This window comes from Lingula anatina, chromosome 3 (assembly GCF_051362555.1).
Source record: "Lingula anatina isolate TDL-2025a chromosome 3, LinAna3.0, whole genome shotgun sequence".
In the NCBI taxonomy this organism is placed as follows: domain Eukaryota; kingdom Metazoa; phylum Brachiopoda; class Lingulata; order Lingulida; family Lingulidae; genus Lingula; species Lingula anatina.
In genome coordinates this window covers 18,741,799-18,763,307 of record NC_141769.1, presented here as the reverse complement: position 1 = coordinate 18,763,307, position 21,509 = coordinate 18,741,799, and the positions used below count along the sequence as shown (strand labels likewise).

At 37.1% G+C, this 21,509-nt stretch overlaps 1 protein-coding gene across 4 annotated transcripts in view; it reads right to left on the bottom strand.

Annotated features, from left to right (window-relative positions):
• LOC106153048 (uncharacterized) overlaps positions 1–21,509 on the bottom strand; it is a 59,405-nt gene that overhangs the window by 19,400 nt on the left and 18,496 nt on the right. For all 4 annotated transcript variants that reach the window (XM_087007980.1, XM_087007979.1, XM_087007982.1 and 1 more), the window contains 11 exons: positions 20,318–21,371; positions 19,754–19,924; positions 19,181–19,300; positions 18,716–18,823; positions 18,377–18,439; positions 18,078–18,171; positions 17,425–17,606; positions 17,046–17,126; positions 16,748–16,874; positions 16,381–16,514; positions 1,084–1,740 (listed from right to left, as the gene is read on the bottom strand). In XM_087007980.1, coding sequence (XP_086864106.1) covers positions 1,084–1,740; positions 16,381–16,514; positions 16,748–16,874; positions 17,046–17,126; positions 17,425–17,606; positions 18,078–18,171; positions 18,377–18,439; positions 18,716–18,823; positions 19,181–19,300; positions 19,754–19,924; positions 20,318–21,371 — 2,791 coding nt within the window. The remainder of the gene's footprint in view (positions 1–1,083; positions 1,741–16,380; positions 16,515–16,747; positions 16,875–17,045; positions 17,127–17,424; positions 17,607–18,077; positions 18,172–18,376; positions 18,440–18,715; positions 18,824–19,180; positions 19,301–19,753; positions 19,925–20,317; positions 21,372–21,509) is intronic.

Genomic DNA, 21,509 nt, shown 5'->3' with positions numbered 1-21,509 from the left:
TGATCATCTAGGCTATTTTCACATCAAGCAGACTAGATAACTGGACAGATCCACTTTGAGAGGACTGAACGTACATGTAATTACACTACTGTGGGTTTACTTCCTTTCACAATTGAACAGCAAGTTTCAAGCCCTAGATAGGCATATTTTTAATAAAAATTGTTTTAAATTATTAATAAATTAATGTTGTATATGTCACACATAGAACAGGGCAGTACCAGTTAGTACAGTGCAGGGTGCCAAGTAATGTTAAGAGGACCGAAACAGATATAGCTGCCATGACTATGTCCTCTGCAAAATTCACACATTTACGCTGCTGAATTTTTGTTTTAGAATGTCCCTGAAGTGACTATTGATTGTCTGCCTAAATGACAGGATATGCTTATTATTGAATTCTCAGAATTTGTCCCATAACATATATCACTGCTCTAAATAAGAAGACATGTAACAGATAAGTGCCCATGCCGTGTACTATCTTTATCTAAATATGGCTCACTTTTGACATTGTATCCTGACAATTAGCTATTAAAGACAAACAATAAGCATAGAAGAAATTAATAATTTTCCTGGAAATTTAAACAATTTTCCCTGAATAACCAAGGTATACACACCCAGAACATTTGCACAGAATAATGATTTATGAACCCAATCCTAAGTTCTTGGTTTCTAATTTTCTAATTTTGAGATATTCATAAGTGAGATATATATATATATGTTTATTGACAAGGGGCAGTTTATTTTGAGAAGAAGCAAAAATTCCAGCGAGTACCAAAAATAAAATTTGCAAGTTTGTCATAACATTTTCAATGCTCTCATAATATTTTGCAACACTGTCAAAATATTTGGTAACATTGTGATATTATTTAGCAATAAGGCATATTAGAGAATAAGCAGCAAACAAAAGTGTATGTGTGTTTGTGTGTGTGTGAGTGCGTGGGCGTGGGTGCATGCCTGCAACATGTATTTCATAAAATTTTTATCAGTCCAGTATACCATGTTTATGCACATAATAACTTTTGTACTTGTATGGAAGACTTTATTGTGTGCACATTTGAAACCAACCTTTATGTTATGTATACTGACCTGACTTGGCTGTGAGCTTCGTCTGGGCAAGTTACCACTGGAGGCAGGCATTGCTTTCTGCAGAAACAAGGCATAAGCTGGCACATCTTTTGTACAACCTGCACTGTGGCTTCTACGTATAGGACGTAATATTTTCTTAAAGCGGTTCTTGCGGACTTCCCGTTCCTTCGTGTCCTGCCCCTCCGCAGCCCCTTGTTCCACCTCTGTGGGTGTGCTTTGTCCACTTGAAATGGGGCTGCTGGGAGGAACATCTAAGTGTTCTGAACTGCAGCGAGATTTTGATCCATCAGATTCCAGCTCTATTGCACTGTCATATGCATGTTTGGAGTGCCGTGAGGGTGAGGGGGACAAACCTCGTAGGCGACACTTATCTTGAAATTGAACAGCTAACCGGGCCTCTGGTATATCTTCTTCTTCTAGGCCTGTGTCTGTGTGGCGCCGCAATGCATGATGGTGCCCCCCTGGTACTGTAAGGTAGTCCCCGTAGGTTTTCTGTCTCTGGTGTTGCACCAGGGAGGGGGAGGTGTCTGTGTGTCTGCGTGTCTGCAGTGCATGTCTGTTAAAGACTGGACTGGCCTCCCTGCTTAGCCCCTCTTGGTCACTACCGCCATCTTGATAATGACGGCTGCTACTTGAGGAGTCCTCCAAGTGAACGCCCTAAAAACATAAATTCAGGAATATTCATTCATTGTCTTCATGATATAAAATACAACATGCAAGACATATTGTTTCTCATGTTTATACACTACAAAAACAGTTATAAGTATGAAATAATATTTTATTCATATTTGTTTTTTACAGAATTGAAACAATTTCAAAACTGAATAGTACATAAAGTGTATGTAATAACAAATGCTTTCATAGCTCTGCAGACATAAACAATTTTTATTTCATAATTCTCTCTCTCTCTCTCTCTCTCTCAAATTGCATGCTGTTTGCACCATAATGTCAATTGCCTGGATTCTGTTTAGTTGGCCACTGATCATTTTCTACTGCCTGTTACCTGTTGTAAGAAATTGAAAACACCTGCCCTACCTGAAGGCCTTGGGAAAGTTATACAACTACATGCAGGAAGAGTGCCTCCCTCTCTTTCTACTTGTTGTCTCTCCCATCATTTTCCTTTACTCTCTCTCTCTCTCCCTCTCTCTCTCTCTCTCTTCTCTCTCTCTCTCTCTCATCAAACAAATAAACACACACACACATGCACGTGCACGTGCACACACACACACACACACACACGCACCAAATACTAAAAGTTTTCCTTTTTCACACAGCTAATGAAGTAAGAACAGGGCAACAATTCACCTTACATTTAATCTATCCATTATGTATGTTATCATTTTCCAGCCTCTACAACTTTCTAGAGAAGGTCAATCATATCCATACTATTTGTAAAAACTTTTCTTACAGAAGAACCATCTGCAAAACATTGCTGCATGAAAGGTAAAAAGGTAACAAGCCCAGGTTTGTTGTCCAGGTAACTCGATCCTCACTTATGTTCAAATTACTGTGATATATGCCTGGAGTTCACCCAGTGTTTTGGAGTCTCCTATTAACACCTCTGTTATCTGCATACCTATATGCTAGGCAGAGGTTGGCTACCCCCAATGCTGTGATACTCAGGGTATGAAAAACTGAGAGTGGCTGCCAGAATCCCAAGCATAGAAACCCAGAAGTGGGGCCGCCACACTTCCCATTTCAAGGCCTGGACATAGCAAAGATAAGTGGGAGGGGGTGGCCATGTGAAATATAACAGAGCAGAGTAAGGGGTAGAGACTTTCTCTTGTACAGCTTTAAATTACTGTGATCTATCACCTTGAGTTCAGAATGGTTGCCAAGATTCAGAGCATTGCATAGTTAGCCAGAGGTGAGGGCCATAATGTTCGTTTTTTACAAGGTCCTAAATACAGCAAACAAGTACTTAGCCATTGGGGGAGTTTGATGGTACCCTCTTGTACAGTGGTACTCCCTTGCACAGTGCATGTAAAATTTTATTATCTATATTGTTGGAATGCAACTGAGATGAGATGAATGGTATACCATTGAAGGGGTGAAGGAAGCGGTGAAATTGCCTTGTAAACCTGAACCACAGCATAAAGTTATAATATGTGTGTGTGTGTGTGTGTGTGTGTGTGTGTGTGTGTGTGTGTGTGTAGATATGTGGAGAGAGAGAGAGAGAGAGAGAGAGAGAGAGAGAGAGAGAGAGAGAACAAGTTCAAACCTTTAAAAATGTTTCTAATGCAACACATACAAATAAATTAAAATCACAATTATGTAAAATTAAAAAAGAAAGAAAAGGTGAGAGAGGGTGAATGCTAAAAGGGTTTTCTTCCACAGAGATCAAGTCACTATGGCTGTTTTCCCAGAGCTTTTAGATCGATCTATCCCCGCGGGGAGTCTCTCTAGATTACCGTCAGAAAATCTGGCTTAAATATCCGTCCCGCCTACTACAAGCTGTAAGGGGGTAATTAACTTTCATGTCCGCCCACCTGACAGCTATTTAGCGTGAACCCCCAGGGAGTTAGGTCGATCTAAAGCAGATTGATCTAATCTCTGGAAATGGGGTCTATCTGTCCACTGGACAACACAAGAATCTCGCAACATACATACATTGCCAATTGGACTGATGTTTAGCAGCCTCTCTCCCTATCCCTCCCCCACTCCAGTTCTTAAAAGACTGGTAGGAGTTTTTCCCAATCACACATTGCACCATGCCTATTATGAAACCTAGACATTGTGAACATTTTTTGTAGTTTTTGTAAAACATATTGATTGTATCCCTTTAAAACCATATAAATAAGCAGACTATGAATACAACACGAGATGTTGCAAAGCTTTCAGTCCTGCTATCCCTGTAGGTCAATATGAAACTCTGCTCCACATGAAAGCACTGCATCTATTACCGGGGTAGTGTTGCCACAAGGGTCTCTGGTCTCATGCCAAAAAAAGTCTGCAGGTTCTTACAGGTGCCCTTGCTGCCCAGACAACACAGGAAAAAAAATACATATACCAACTGGCAGCTCTGGAGGAAAGAGGAGGGGGGGGGGGTTCTGTGAGCCCCCCCCCCCCCCCCTTCAACACCCCACCCCACTTAACTTCACAGATACCTCCTTCTCCCAATCCCAAAAACAGTTAACCAACAAAACAAGACAAAATCAAACAACTGTTTTTATATTCGTTTCCTACATTCTAAAACTACAGACTAAAATTTTGTCGTTGTAATCTGACAAAATCATCTCAAAAATAGCAATTATTTTACAACAAAGATGTGGTTCCATATTCCAATACCCTAGCCATACCTGCCCAGTAGAGTAAATGATACAGTATCTAAATACATAAAATAACACGTGCAAACACTATATCTCAGTTTACTATAAGCTTCTAACCTTAGGTATAAAGCACAGTACATCCAAGTTTTCCGAAGCTATGACCTGCATAAAAAGTTCAGTATCATCAAAGATATCCACAAGCAGTTTTCCCATACCAAACACTTCCAAGAGTTCTTCCAAGAAAAAGGGATAAAATGGGAAAATATACTTGACATGTTACTAGTCCAGAAGTCAACCAAGTCAATTATCATTTTTTCTCAGAAATAGTCCTCAAACAGTTGTGACTATTCACACATGTCAACTTTTTACACATACTTATCTGGTGTCACACAATATAAAAAATAGAACAAGAAGAAAAATAAGGATACTTGGTCATGATTTCGAAAGAACAGAAATTGTTATCTAAAGTTAGGTCCATCTTTCAGTCTTGAAGTTCTTTTGTGATTGGTGTATAGTTCCACTCATGCAGGTGACAGCTGAACAGTTTTATTACAATTCACTTGTAAACAGATGTTATATATTCAGAAGGGTAGATTCCTGCTGGGCTGGTGAGATTTTAATGGATATGATTTCATTTTAAATCCTTCAGAAAAGGGTTTAACCCTGGGAACACATATTAAGTTTTCTCCACCTACTCCTACTACAGTTTACAGCAATTACTCACTAAATTTGAACAACATTAAAAAATCAAAATCTCATTGACCTGATGATAATGCCTGGAAAATACCACTAGAAGATGTCAGGAGGTACATGACTGAAACATAAAAATTTTATCAAAGTTTGAATAGCAAGTTATCTTTCTTGACATGATAACATGGCACAAAAGGGTTATCCAAAAGTTTTGATTAATTGCTGTTCTTACCTCCACACATAAAATATATCATGATTATATGTAATTCTTTTGTATGTGCTAGCATGTTTATGTCTCTGTGTATAACAAATTTGTAACAAATTTTAGGTTGGACTACAATATCCCAATACCAATCATCTGATAATCAAGAAATAAGCAAGAGCTATTCCAACTCAAAATTGCATGGAAAATCCCATTATTTCAAGATTCTATACCTGTGAAATGTAAGATGGATAAAAATCTCTCCCAGAAGAACTGATGTCAGGAGGTAGATGATTGAAACAGCAAATTGAATACAGCAAAGGGAAACTATGGGATGAAATGTACTTCTCACAAAATTCTCAAGATTTGAGAAATATAAAGCCATATCAATATTACATCTTACCATTTAACAGGAAATCTTTTCCCTTTATTTATTTATTTATTTATTTAATTTTTTTTTTTTTTGAAGATTCAAGTATCTAAATTTTAAGTAGCATTTGCATAAATCATGCTCTTGGTTTTATTTCATTGGATGAACATAGCAGTATGACTAAAATGAATGGGTTCCCCATTGTATTAGCATTTACTTTGATCTACATGATGATAATATCTCAATATGCAGGCATTTAACGCCCACACAAAACCATAGACTACATGCTACAATATAAAGCATAAAATGTGAAGCACATTCAATGATGATATAAAACAAGGAATGCTGCTGGCATTCAGTCAAAACAGTCAGTCTTCAGGTTTTGTTGGTGGAACACTGCTGGATTTTTTGGTCAGTGTGAAACACCATTTTAACAGTCCCCATTTATTCTTACTATTCTCCCCTCCCCCCCCCCCCCCCTCCCCAGCTCCAACCAAGACCTAAGTCTGACATCTAAAAAATATATCCCCACACATAAACATCAAGGATAAAAGAAAATTTGCAATAATCCATGTGAGGTGCTTTAACTTTTAAGAGATAAGGTTAAGATAACGTGGACTGTCATCTTGGAAACAACAGAAAGTGACACACAAAACATGGTGAAACTGTACAAAAGACTTACATAACTTCAGAAAAACAGAAAAATGTCTTTAGATAAATTCTGTCAGCTTTTATTCATTGCTGCACCAGATTTGCTTATCAGCAGTTACTTCTGACCTTACTTTCCATTAAATCCTACTTGATTTTACACCGATAATATTTTCAAGTCAAGTAAACTATATTTTTCATCACACTTTATATTTAAAAAAAAACAAGCTTTTAGACACACGAAAAGACAAACTGAAATATTGTACAAACATTTAGAGTTGAAGAGAATAATGATTTAAACAAATTGTTAAAAATAAAAAGATAAAAACAAATATAATAAATAAACAGATAAATGATAAAAATGAAAAATTAATAAGAAATGTGATTGATGCCAAAGAATTTTTTCTGTCTGTCTGTCTGTCTGTCTATCATTCACTCGCCAATTCGGCCACATTCATCTACCAACAAACCAACTGCCATCCATAAACCCCTAAAAGCCAACCAGTCTATCCACCAAATGTATCCATCCATTGAGATAATGGATATTTCTATCAAGAAAATGAATAGTCTTATCTATTCTTCCAGTTTTCTTGGGATACATAACAAATGTCTCCTTTTCTTCTTTCATTGGTGCTCAATGAAATATCCCTTTAAAATTAAATATATATCCTATAATAGTCACCTCTTTAACTTTCTTCCCTTGACACAAACCTGTTTACCATTTAGTAAATCAAATTCTCTCACTTGGCTCTAATCACTCTGACCTATAAATATGCATAGCTAGAGGTCTTTCTCTCTAACCATCTAGTCTGTTATTTAACTAATCTATAGCCATCACATATCTCTCTAACTCTCTTCACTCACTTTCCAAGTGACCTATCTCATGTCATCTTTCCAGAGATCTATCTTTTCCCCCAATGAATATATTTTACCAAACAAATCCCTTCATCTACCCTCTTTGAGTATCTTTCAATTGATCCTTTTCCCCTTCATATATTTGCTCATTTGGACATAATTTATTAGTTTGTGACCTACGGAAATTGATCTCACATAATACATACCAAGTATCCTCTATACCCATTTAATATTGCTTATTCACTTATTAGACACTTGGTAATTTCTATGCTTCTATTTCTATATTGAATTGTTGTGGCTTTTCCCACACATATCTGAATCATTTGTCTAGACTATATATACCCTGACCTAGTGAACAGCTATAGATTGCATTCACTCTGTCAAACAACACTCCTTTTTATCTGCATGGGCCTATATCTGCATGTACCTTTCTTATCTATCCATTCTTATATATCCTCTCTCTATCTACTCTCTTCGTATTTACAATAATCTCTCTCTCAATTTTGTCAATTTTTTTTAAAACCAAACCTTCTAAACATACATCACCCACAGCATTGAAGCAGACTTACAGAATCTTCTCTATCAGTGGAATCTGGGTCCTTCATTTTGCTCCATTTTCTGAAACGATGTTTTGAGGTCTTGCCCTCAGATCCTGTCTTCTTCATTCTGAAGAAATTCATCGATTCCCACTGGACGCAGCCAACGCTTGGATCAATAAACCATATCTATCACACAGCAGCGTGCCATGTGCTGCTTATTCTCTTTCCATAGTTTTGTGTGTTAGTGTACATATATAAATATATCAAAAAAGATGCATAACAAATTAAGGAGATGGGGATCAGAAGTAGTAGGTCCCTTTTAATCTTTCCCTTTCTTTCTTTCTTTCTCTACCTCTCAAGCTCTCTCTCCCCAATGTCAAATCACTGTGGTGTTTCTCATGTTCTCAAGAACAACATTTCCTATTAGTTTGAACTCCAAGCAGGCTATTCACTACGGCTGCCTGCTGTTGCAGCAAGCGCACAGGTCTCAGGTTTACAAATCCTCCTCCTTATAATTATAGATATCCTATGCAGAGGTTCAATACCACCACTCAATCCTTTATCTCCCCTTTCTCACTTCTCCCACTTTGATTTGAATTCGACTGCAATAAAGTGAATAATCAATGGAGAGGGGTCGCAATATAAATATCCCAGTGATTTTAATATCCTGTTGTTATGGTGATTGCGAGTTGGTGGAACATCTGCTAAGCCAGCATTTTCCTTTGCTGCTCACACCCCCACTGACAAGCCTGCTTTGACTCAGCTTGGCTAAGGTAGCAGGTTTCAGCAGAAAGACTCTCTCAAACAGATGAATGCTCTCTGCAGTGTATTACTCTCTACCACAGAGTCTTGCCTACCTGACAAATGCACTCCCTTTGACAGTTCTGCCACACTAGATGGTGTTTCAGTATACATATACTATATACCATAGATGTCAAGGCATATGTACTCTCTTAAACAGTTAAACTGGCTGCAACATGCAGCAGGTCATATCTGTGATTACTAGTAGATGTAATCTACCAAACTAAGATTTTTCCAAACATTAAATCATTAAAATGAGCTTTTTTATTGATGTTTATAACTCAGCCCCCCCCCCCCCCAAAAAAAATGTGCATCTGTTCTTTCAACATAAAAAAAATGCTTACTATAAAATACCTAGTCTTCATTTTAATTCTATTCACATTCCTTGATGATATCAAGCTAATCAATAAAGCAGATGTTAAATGTATCCTGGTTTACTATTTGAAGGCAAAGGAAATTACTTTCCTTTGACCAATTTCAATTAACATTAATCCAAACTCAAAGCCTTGGGTGCATTCACAGCTAGACTAATTTAGAGCACATTCAGAACAGAGGACTAACAGATCCGTGGATCAAATATGGCCGATCCACTTGAATGCTTGTGGTATAATCCCTGCGGGGAATCTATTAAGTATCTAATTGCCAATGAGCAGCAAGCTTTTAAATAGGTTCCATATTTGATGTGTTAGACCACTGTTCTAAATGCACTAATATAGACTAGTCATTTTCTTATTGACAACTGCAGATGGCCATTACGTATGTTTCACATGAGGCACAAATGTTACAAGCCCATTTCCAATCCTAAGGGGGTTTGGTACATTAGGATTTTTTTCCTTATCTGCTAAGATAAGGCACAAATAAATACGGTCATATTATATGATATAATACATTGGGATGAATTTGGTAGGTGGAGCTGATGACATAACAATAGCATTTTTGAATAAAAACTGTAAATCCACTTCAAACAGATCCTCCTCACCTGAAAAGCTAGCTATCAAGTCATTTTAATGCTTAAATAATCCCAATAATAAGTACTACAAACTGGTGTCAGGGAATCTTCTTCAAATGTTTTCTTTTGATTAAATTTATCAGCAAAGCAGTTAAATAATGCCTTTGTTTAGTGGAAAATCGTAATAAGGGGCTCACATCTCCTATAGAAATTAGAACCAATGACTGGTACCAGACTGAAGTTCACACCCTAGTCATCATTCATGCCAATTTTCATAATAATAACTTCTTACTTAGTAAGATAGTTTCTCTGGAGATCCTTCACTATCTCATACCAATTTACAAAGCAGTAAAATTGCATGGCGACTAACACTTGACCCCTCCATGTGCAGATGCATGTGGGTTGGTGAATAAAGCAAGAAAAAAATGGAGTAAGTGCTCAGTGTTTATTACTTGTGAAACAATTTTCACAAGTATATTGGTCTGCTGTGGATGACAGTAGAAAAGTTTCTTTTAACTGCGCTAATAATAAGACAGGTATGTCTCACGTAAAAGAAAAGGGAAAAGGCTACTTTGCCAAGTATAGGGTTTTAGATTGTGTCACAAACCCCCTGAAGAGCATTCTATAAATGCTAATGACATCTCCACTGTAATACGCATTATAATGGGTGGAGACCCATACTTGAACCAAACAGTGACGTCAATCCCCAGGTGAGAACCCCTGCTCCTTCTGTCAACCCCTTGAAGCAATCAGATCTTCGAAAGTGCAGAAGATAACTGCAGATGACAGAAATAAGCATTTCATTCAATTTCACCCCCCCCCCCCCCCCCAAAAAAAAAAAGAGACATTCCTATTTTAAGTTGTCAATCTTTCAAAAATGGACCAGCTAGTCCACTTAAATGCACATAAATGTGAAAAGGAACATATAGTCTCCGAGTGCTCTGACTAAATGAGAACACAGCTTTATTTATTCTCCACCATAAACAAAGCCTCTGGCCAAGATGTACAAACCATAACTTTTCTCTAAAAATAGCTGCACTCAATCTTTAATGGCCTGCACTCTCTCCTACAGTGAAAAGCAACAGAGACTTCCAATGCCTACTGCCCTCTCTGACCCCTAGAATGCTGCTGATGATGAGACATTATGGCCCTTTTCGCAATCAGTTGATCCCTGGACTAACTAGACTGCGGTTCAAATATGGCGCCCACCTGACAATGGATTCCTGTCTCCCATGCGTGCTGCTCCAGCAGGGGCAGAGCAATTAAATGTTGGCACGCTTTCAGGTGGGTCGCGCCATATTTGATCTGTGGATCAACAAGTTGTGAACGTGGCCTGTGATATTGGAAGAACAAATAGGAAGATCAGAAGTTATTAAACCTAAATGTAGATTGCACAGAACAAATGTGAAGTTCAGAAGTTAAAAACTGGAGTCTTTAATATTCCATATCACTTATCTAAGGTTATTTCTTCTTCCTTTTATGATCTTTTTGACAATTAATCAATTAACAAAGTCTAATAAAGAAATGAAAAATGTGCCATTTAGCGCAATTTTTGTATGCATAATTTCTAAAATAAACTAATTATATATGTAAATCAGATTAAAACTGCTGGTCACCCCACTATAAGCTTCAAGGCATCTCATAATGAACATCAACTGAAGATAATTTTGCTTACTCACTGCATAAAGAGATTTTCTAAAATTTAGAGCTTTGGTGCAAATTGATAACTACACATCGAAACAAATATCATAATAATTTCATATAAATTCCTTTTAAAATTCTCTTTGCATTCTCAAGCCATGTTTAGGCTTCCTAAAAACACTTATGAAGAATCAATATGTAAATTGCAGTGCAAACAATTGTTAAAACAATTCCGTTATAATCAATATTCATTATTAATTAATCCTTCCTTCCTTTTTTACACTTGAATTCTATTAACCTTTCTTTAAAATTTCCAAAAACCCTTAGATTTGTTTTACTTGTAAAATAAAATTTCATTTTGTTTGAGTGCAACACAATTAGTACGCAAAAGCAGATATATATATATATATGCCTTAAGCCACAAGGCGACCAGTGCAAAGCTTATAATACTTTCTAATATATTTCCCTTTGCCTACGTCATTACTGACTTCCTTGTACCAGACATACCTAGCATGTCTCACCTGACAGCAGAAAGAACTTTTGTGACTCTCTGTTCTGTAGACCCCTTCCCCTCTATCATCCTCTATACTAATATAAACAATGTATATAAATTAATAATATGGAAATGCACACCCACACGCACATGCTTCTGTACATGTGCACATGAGTCTACATGGAAATATGCATACACAATAATGTAATCAGACACACAAACACATATATTAGCTTGCACTACCCCCCTACTCCAACCCCACTCCCAAAAACACACATACCCATGTACGTACACACACACACACACATGCACGCACACACACACACACACACACACACACACACACACACACACACACACACACACACACACACACACACACACACACACACCAAATTGGATTTGTGTACTGGAAGAGAAAAAAAAGGTGATAAAGTGAGACTATTCCATTGCGTTCGTGGATAATTCTCAGTGTTTAAGTTAACTTTCAATCATCAAGCACATCTTTGCTGTCATATTTCAGAGGAGGGGTCCAAACTGTTGTGTAAGAAATCACTCTTTAATGGAGAAGGTTCACAGTTAACTTTTTGAACTAGGGCAATGACCTAACAAATAACACACACGCACACACACACTGATGTGGCCAGAGACAACCACTTCTCCGTAATTTAAGGCCAAATTAAGTAAAGCCAAGTAGAATGTGTGCTCATACTGACATTTAAAACTTGCAGGTTAATTTGACAATAAATGAGCACAGCCGCAGGTGCCAGCTATTTGTTGCATATGAATAAACAGGTACAGACTTACACCATCGATAGTGAGCCGGAAATTTATCACTGACGCTTCTGTTGCTTTTCATCTTTTTTTCCCCTCCTTACAACTGATGTCAATTTCGAGTTTTAGATTTTGTGTAATTTAATGATGTGCGGGGTTTAATCTTCACTGTTGCTATTGTTCTATTTTCTTTTTTTTCTCTCTGTGTTCAACTGTATTCAATTTAAATTTTCAGATTTTGTTTTTCGATAAAGCATGGATTTTATCATTGCTGTTTTTATAGTTGGCTAGGGTTTTTTCTCTCACGGAGTCAAGTCTTCTTTGTTTTATATTTTGAATTATAAAGAAGTTAAACATAAGATTAATTCCATTTTTAATTTATAATATGCGCTCTCACTTATTTCTGTCTTAACAACTTATTTATACTTTAGAGTTACTAATGATTCTGCCATCTCACAAGCATAACTAATCCAATAAAAAAGATATCTGAAAAACTTTTGTCCTTCAAATACTATTTTGTTCTCACAGCTTCCCCATTTGAAGACTTATGCGATGCTGTCAATCCAACAAAATAAACATAAACAACAAATAGGGTAAACAACTAATAATCCCAAAATATCAGCAATGAACCATAGCACACTTTTCAGCCCAATTTTAACACTGATGTATGTAAAAGCCTCATCATGCTATGCCTAACAATGACGTAACATTAGGGCGCTGAGAGGTTACTGACGTATATCTTTAATCTAAATGATAATAAACAACTAGTATAAATCAAAGAAGAACACATTTGTCGGAAAGCAACATGGTCTAGCTTTCCTCCTGGGGCAGTGAAAATTGCGTCTAAAAGACACGAGAGGAACCTTACTGCTACTATCGAGTTCAAACATGTCAAACTTGAATCAACTCTCCCAACTGAATTATTCGCTCTCTCTTTTTAAACTGATATATATCATGGGCAACTTTCAGTAACAACAATAATTCATTCTCACCAATATAATAAATAAAAGCCAGTTGTAAATCACATGTTAAGTCTGGGATTTTTTTCTCAACTTCTAACTGCCACATATATAATAGGCAGGAGTTAAATATCCACCTTGCTAGACTCGGGTAAAATAATGCATGGAAAATTGGAAAGGTGAAAAAAAAAAACACTGACATTTTGTTGCAAACAAAGTGCAACTCAAGTGCGTGTGCACTTACTAGGCTGAGGCCAAAATAAGACAATGAAGACAAAGGTTGTACAGAATTCAGAATACCTTCAAAGAGGTTATTTAGTATGAGTAAAAAATTGTTTGTGTAAGCCATAAGTCAAAACTGACCACACAACTGACCACATTCCTAAGAGGTAACACCTGTACTTCACCTGTAGCTGCTGCAGGTGAAGGATGTTTAAAAATGGACATCTACATGCAACTACTGGTCTCCTGCGCTTTTTTAAAAATAAATGACCCATCTCATAACCTGTTTCCTCCTCTTCTGAAGCAAATTAAAAGATACATGTAGGCACAGAATTGTAAAAATAAAACATGCAAGTAATGCAAGGCAATAATACTATAATTAACCAACACATTAATAAAACATCAGATTTCCAATGATGGATTCCCATTTAAAGAAAAAAGAAAGGAAATTTCTTCTGATGTATACCAGAACAAGTCCCAATAAGCAGATCACCCAAACCACAACAGGTCTCACTCATTTGATTCTCTGTGTATTATTGCTGAAAAACTAATGAAAAAAATCCCCAATCTCCCACTCTACCACAATGTCTCCCACATACAGATACCAAAATAGATCTCATAATTGCTCTCTCCATATCCAACCCGTATCCTTGGCCCACAAAATGAATATCTCAAAAAAAAAAAAAAAAAAGTCAATATCAATATTCATGTCCAAAACATTTCCTGCACCCACACCTAAATTTAAAAAGCATGATAACCAACTTATGGTATCAACGTTATTTACATTGTATTGTGCATATTTATGTCAATATAGTTGCAGTCACTTTGTTGACCATCTCAGTCCCCCCTCCACACACACACACACACACACACACACACACACACACACACACACACACACGCCAATACCACCTGAATCTCCCTTCTTTCCCACTAGGCAATTTCTTGTCCCCTCCCTTCTGTGGACAGTATATGTCACAAATACATTTCTCAAGAGAATAGAAAGATCTCTTATTGACTTCTCAGGCTACATCTAACCATGAAGTGTGTGTGCATTCATGTAGTTTATGTTATTTATCTGTAGTGCATATATAAGCTGCCTACTTATCCCCCTTTCCATTGGCACCCTCTCCAGGACCAAGCACTGTTCAAAACCTGAATAGAATCATTTCCACATCTAAATAAATAAATAATTTAATAATTTAATGGATCAATTGTATGAATGAATGAGTGGATGATTGGATACTAATAAATAAAATATTCTTGACTTAAATATGACCTGCAGCTTTACAACAACTTGGAAAATCCTTGCTGGAGCCTGAAGCATTGATTCTACATGTGGATGCAATATAATGAGGTGCGTAGGCGTACGGTAGACTAAGCTAGCTGCTTGACGCGGCCTGATCAATGACTGATTACAGCATCTGTGTGGGCTGCTACAGCACAGTGCCAGCCAATAGTCCAAGGTTACAACAATAACATTTAGGAAGTAGGCCTATAATTCATGTTAAAGACACAGTGAGAATTAAAGTGACATTTGTCAGGAAAAAAAGGGTTTAAAAATTGGGTTTATAATGGTGGTGAGAGGTGATATGGAAAATTGCAGATTCATTGATCCTCTGGTTGAACTCTTTCTTACATCATTTTTTGTGGCTGTTGCTCTTTATAGAAGGTCAAACATATAATCAGTAGGATGAACTGCTTAAATTAAATACATTTTTTTGTCAAAAAAGAGGTTTGCAGGGCTCTACTGCATTATGCTGAAACCATAGTGAGTAATTTCATACTTCACTTACTGTTTATGCAAGAGTTGTGCAAAAATATACAGCAACTAAATGTGACTTTAAACTGTGATTTTTTTCCAATATGCAGCACTGATTATTTACTCTCCTACTGTTATAATAAGGCTAGGAAAACAAGATCAAGTCTATATATATGCGTTATAACAAAATCACAATCCAATGAACTAGGTTATTACTTCAGTTCTGAGCCATCCACAATATAAAAAAATTACTAGACACCTTCAAGCATGCGATTGGTTAATAATATGGGAAATTCATATAATGCAGGACCTTGTATTCATTGCATTCACTATCCCCTTTTTTAAAATCCTAACCAAATAATTATACATAATGCATTAATTTTATTCTGATAATAGCTAGGAGTATTCAACATTTTCAAACTTCTTTCAGCACCAGTATTATATCTCTTAGGACTGCAGATGTACTGCCATGTTTTGAGAGGGTTCTACCATGTTATTACACTACAGGGGTCTTTGCTCCCTTTCACACATTCTCCTGTTTGAGCAGAAGTCCAGAGTCAAGCAAGCGATCTCTGTTTAGGTGGCTCTCTTCTGTAATTATTATAGCCAGGATATTTAAATATCGGTTAAAGTTGCCAATTCCTCATAAGACACCAATAAAGTTCTATGGACAAAGCAACAACATTCAATGTACAATGTTGACTTAAAAGTGTTTAAGCTTTTGGAGTACAGAGTGTTCCAAACTCATCTCATCTCAGGGCCACTACCCATTAAATTAAGAGAGCAAGATTTTCAAACAGCCCTGACATTGTGTTAGTTATGATATGTTTCAGTGAACACAATCTGTACAATCCGGCACATTCTCTTCATTCTCTTCAGCACACAGATTTTTACCTGCAGCCTTACGAATAGCAAGGTGAAGCTGAATGTTCCTGATATCCTTAAAGCTGCTTAGCAAGTCATTTACCAATCAAGGGTGATTCATCTTAGTGAAGACAAAGCTTTGTGCAATTTCTGTATATACCGTTCTGTATTTGTGCAATGTATACCCAATCACACACACACGCACGCACGCATGCACGCACACACACACATACACACACACACACACACACGCTCCTACCTTTCTAAAGACCTCCAGTTGCTGGTCCAACAGTGTCTTCCACTCCTGTTTCTCACTGGCAGAGAGTGCTCTCATACACAGACTGTCTGGCTCCCCCTGATCCTCCTCCAGTAGCTTAAACACAAACTCTGCATCTGTAACATATAGCTGAAAGTAAGGGCTTGTCTATTGTCAAGTGAGCTTAATATACCATTTGACTACAAATAAACAAATAAATTGTCTTTGAATACATATAGAGGCATCTTTTGGAATCCATGAAGTGTATTTCCCATAACCAATCAAATCAAGTGTTTGTGATCAGCCCCCCCCCCCCCCCCGACTCCCCTTAGGAACCAGGTCCACATAAGACAGAGTTTACTCCACTTACTGTTCTTCCTGTTATAATCAATGTCAGTGACAGCCTTGAACAGAATGGGTTGTTCTACTACAATGAGACTTCCCTCTGGCTCAGGAACAGTTAGCAGTAACAGGTCTGAGAACAACAATGCATACAGCTGAAATAATACAAATACAGGTAAGATTAGGTATGAAAGTAAAAAAAAAATGTTTTAGACACTGAATTTTCATAGTTGCTCTAATAGGTGATTTAAAAAAAAAAGGATGAGATAACAGAGAAAATAGGCCAAAAAACAAAATTTTGAAAATAATTAAATTCTCTGCTGTACCTGTATCCATTTTCTTCCCTCTACCTTCAGTAACTGCCCAGTGTGGATGAGATGTCTCTTTGGATCATACAACTGGAAGACCTGAAACATGTGTATGAATATAGTATAAAGAAATTAAGGAAGATGAAAGACCATTAATAATTTTACATTTATGTTAATTTTTCCTGTGATACTAAGTATAATAGCCTTATACTGGATAATAAGCTTTATCCTTATCTGGCATGTTTGTCTATGGTTTGGTGTCCTTTTTATGACCATCTAAGCAGCTGCATATGGGGTATGTGTGCACACACATTGACACAGAGAGAGAGAGAGAGAGAGAGAGAGAGAGAGAGAGAGAGAGAGAGAGAGAGAGAGAGAGAGAGAGAGATTGACTCACTGGAACATTCTGAGCAAAGCACAGCCTATTCTGTATGTCCAGTACTTGCTGGTTTGTGATAAGGTTACTTCTGCTGCTGTTGGAGGAAGAATTGGGTGTGGAAGTAGCTGGCTGGTTGGAGGACTGTAGACTTGGTGCAGGAAGACTGCCACTGTAGATCCTGTTACAGCAACTCCTCAATCCTGAAAAAGCACCACAATAAATAAAGCATTCTACAGAACACACACCCCTGCCAAGGTAACTCAGTTCTTATTATTATTATCAATTTATCAATAAACAGATTATGACTAAATAAACTCATCTCTGACCTCTCCTGGATATTTTACCAAAATCCGTTCATAACTTTGAGCTAGGTTGTTAACTAACAAACCAAGAGAGGCAAAAACTCCTTGGTTGAGGTAATAATCAGCAAACTATAAGAGCCTCAAACTTTGATGAGACTGGGGAGCGCTTCTTGCAGAGAGTAGTGCCAACAAAATGCGTCAACAAAATCCTTCACCCCCCCCCCTCCCCAAGTCAGATATCATCATTTTTAAGGTAATATAAAAATCTAACTAAGTATAATAAAATAATTTAACATATACCATTTAGCATTTCAGAGCTCAAATAAACATTGCTTTTCACAATTTTACTAATAGGGCATTTATTAATACCTTCCACTGTTTTCTGTAGCTGTGCCTGGTCATGATGTTCTAGCGGTGTAAGACTAAGGATACTTTGAAGAAGTATCAGCAACTGCCGCAGGTGCTACAATTAACAAGAGCCAATCATAGACAGACCTTCAGATATAAAGAACAATCATGAAACTTTAACCATCTAGTCTATTAACTATTTTCTGTAGAAATCCATTAGCATAATGTACCAAGAAACCAGTGTATAAGAAATTTTAGTTAAAACGACAATTATATATGAAATATCTGATTGATAATAATAAAAAGCAGAACTGACTTACCTCTGGTGGATAGTGAAGGAATGATAAGAGATCAGGACCATCAATACTTTCTATCTGCTGCTTCTAAAAAAATTCAATCAATATTTAACTCATTTATAAGTTACTTGATTATATTCTGAGATAATTAAATAATCTTAACTGGTTCTGGCATAATTTTTACAAAAAGACTATGACCTCGTAATTTTGCATTTACACATGCTTGTTCATCTCCAGTTAATAGGCAATGCAGAACAATGACTACTTTTAATATTCTTAAAGGTGAGATATTCTGTGAAAAATAATAAATGTCCATGGAAAAAATATTCTTTTGAATTATTTTTCACATAATTGATCAAGTACCTGGATAAATTTGGCAAATTCTTGGTTTGCTGAAAGTTGTCTGAGCAACTGCACTGCATCAGGTAGACCTTTGCAGTAAGTTTCATAACTTTCACTTATAACTGAGATCTGAAAGGAAAAGAAAATTTAATGTTTTAGAATTGTGATATTGCACTATGGTTCTTTCTTTAGCACCCTGAGTTCCAGAGGGAGCTATGATCTCACCCACATAATGTATCAGCATGCCTTTGACAGAAGAAATTGAGGTAAGTTCCCAGTGACCTCACAGTTTCAGGGTGACCTTTTGCATTATACAATAACTCAGAAATCAGACATGATAATTTCATTTTTCATCATTAAAAGATTATGTAGTACAAACTTCACCTTATCTAAACAAATTATTGTATCACTGCACTGAAATCACTCATATATTTTAAATAATAAAATATTTTCAAGAGAAAAGGCATCTTTAACAGAATAATTTACCTTATTGTGATAAATTGAGCCCACTGCATCTATGTACCCCTGGGTTTTAAACTGTTCCCCAGGGTAAGAGACCTGATGGCTGTGGAGCTGATTGACTAGGTATTGAGATATGGCAACAATCTGGAGAGAGAACAGTTGACAGCAAGATTAGGAACTGGAAATTCATGTATTTGAAATAACATCTGACCACACACACACACACACACAGAGAGAGAGAGAGAGAGAGAGAGAGAGAGAGAGAGAGAGAGAGAGAGAGAGAGAGAGAGAGAGAGAGAGAGAGAGAGAGAGAGAGAGAGAGAGAGAGAGAGAGAGAGCATATAACTATGGTGGTATTTGACAGTAAATAAAGCCCACATTCATTTATTCATACTCCATTTTTAAAATTAACACACTACATTCCTAAAGCGGACCAGTATTACTTAACAAATAGTTTTACAAAACTATTTTTAGTCCATTTTAAAAAATGTGCGTAAGTGTATGAAAACAGTATGTCAAATTAAAAGTTACACAGTTATAATAATTATTTTAAAAATACACATTTTTTGACCTGCACAACTGACGTTAACAACATACTTTTTCCACATTCTGGAACATAGTGGAATGCTGTAGTTGTGTCATGTTCTGATGGCGCAATGGTCGTGAATAGCGCTGCACGCCTGCATGCATGCTGTTCGTAAAAATTTCTTCACATGCAATAAGCTTCTGAATGGCCTGCTGGCGCTTTTGATCACTGGCGCTGAGATCCTGAAAGTAAGTAAATAAACGAATTTAATTTTATAATAAATAAACTAAAAATCTGACAAAAAGTGCTGATGGTGGTTTCAACCCAAATAAATTTATTTAATTATAAAAATTGAAAAGTAATTATTTGCTTGACAAGGACTAAATCCTTAAAAAACAAGGGAATAGAACTTTTCATTCTTTGTGCATTAAACTTGGTGAAAATTTATAGCTGTCTTAATTTGCTAAGAAAAAAATACTAGGAAGAAATGGCTCAGTGGGCTTACAACTAGTGTTTGGTCAGAAAACTGCTGCAGAAAAATTCTCACATTTCTAATTTAAACCAAAAAGAAAACCACATCTGTAAGAAAGACTATTGATTATTCATAACTGCTGGACTGATTGCGGGTCTATTACCTGGAAAGCCTGAGATAACTGAGGTAAAGCCATGGTGGTGCCCTGGGAGTGGCGCTGAGGAGCAGACACATCTATAGCATTCTCTTTACACTGCTCTTCCTGAAACCCCAGGAAGTCATAATAAACTTTGAAACCTTGCTCAGTTTTAGTCTTGTTGTTACTGGGACCACTACTCCCATTCCTGAGTATCCCTCCTGGTTTTGTTTGATTAGTGTGGTCTGCCTCGTTGCTACCATTGTTCTTTAGTATCCCTCCTGGTTTTGTCTGGTTGGTTGTTTGGTCATTTTCTAACTCTGCGTGGTTCCAAGTCACCCTTGGCTGTTCTTTGTTGGAAGGACCATTATTTGTAGGCTTGTGATTTTCTGTATAATTGCCCTGAATTTTGCGTGACATTCCCATTTCCTGTGATGGAGATTCATTGGGAGGCACAGGGAACTGGGATGGAACAGGTTTGTATTCCTGATGTTTTTTGTGCATTGGCACCTGTTCTTTGTTGGACGGAAATCCATGTAATTCGTAAATCACTCCATATCCCTGTGGAATATTTGAGTTTTGAATGCCATGTTGGGAAGTTGTCTGCTGATGTTGTGGATGATTATGATGATTGTTTTGGGAATGTGAATGAGCTTTCTGCCACCCTTGTGGATCCTGATCATTATGAACACCTTGGGAAACAAGCTGCTGCTCATGCAGGGAATGTCGTTGAGATTTTTGTCGACCCTGTACATCCTGAGAATTCCTTTTGGAAGGAGACCTTTGGGAATTTGACCTACGTAATCCATCCCTTCGTCCCTGAACATCTTTCTCGTTGGCTTCTCTCATGCTCACTCCTCTGATGACTTGCCTAGAAATCTGCCTACTCTCACCACTTGATTTCTTACAGTCTGCCCCATCGCTGACATTGTCCACAGACAACTGTCTTTCAATTGGATCATCCTGCTCGGGAGACTGTCCATTCCTGTCCTTCCTCACACCAAACTTTCTTGGGGAACTGGTCAGTGTTGGGACTCTCCTCGGTCGCTGGACGTCCACTATGATTTGATTGCTGGAGTGCCTAGAAATTGGAATGATTACAGGTCAGCGGGGTTAGATATAAGTACATGCACTGTACATACCCTAGCTAGGTTCTAGATTTTGGAACTGCCAGCTCGATCTTGATTTCATATATAAGCCACATCAGCAATACTGACTC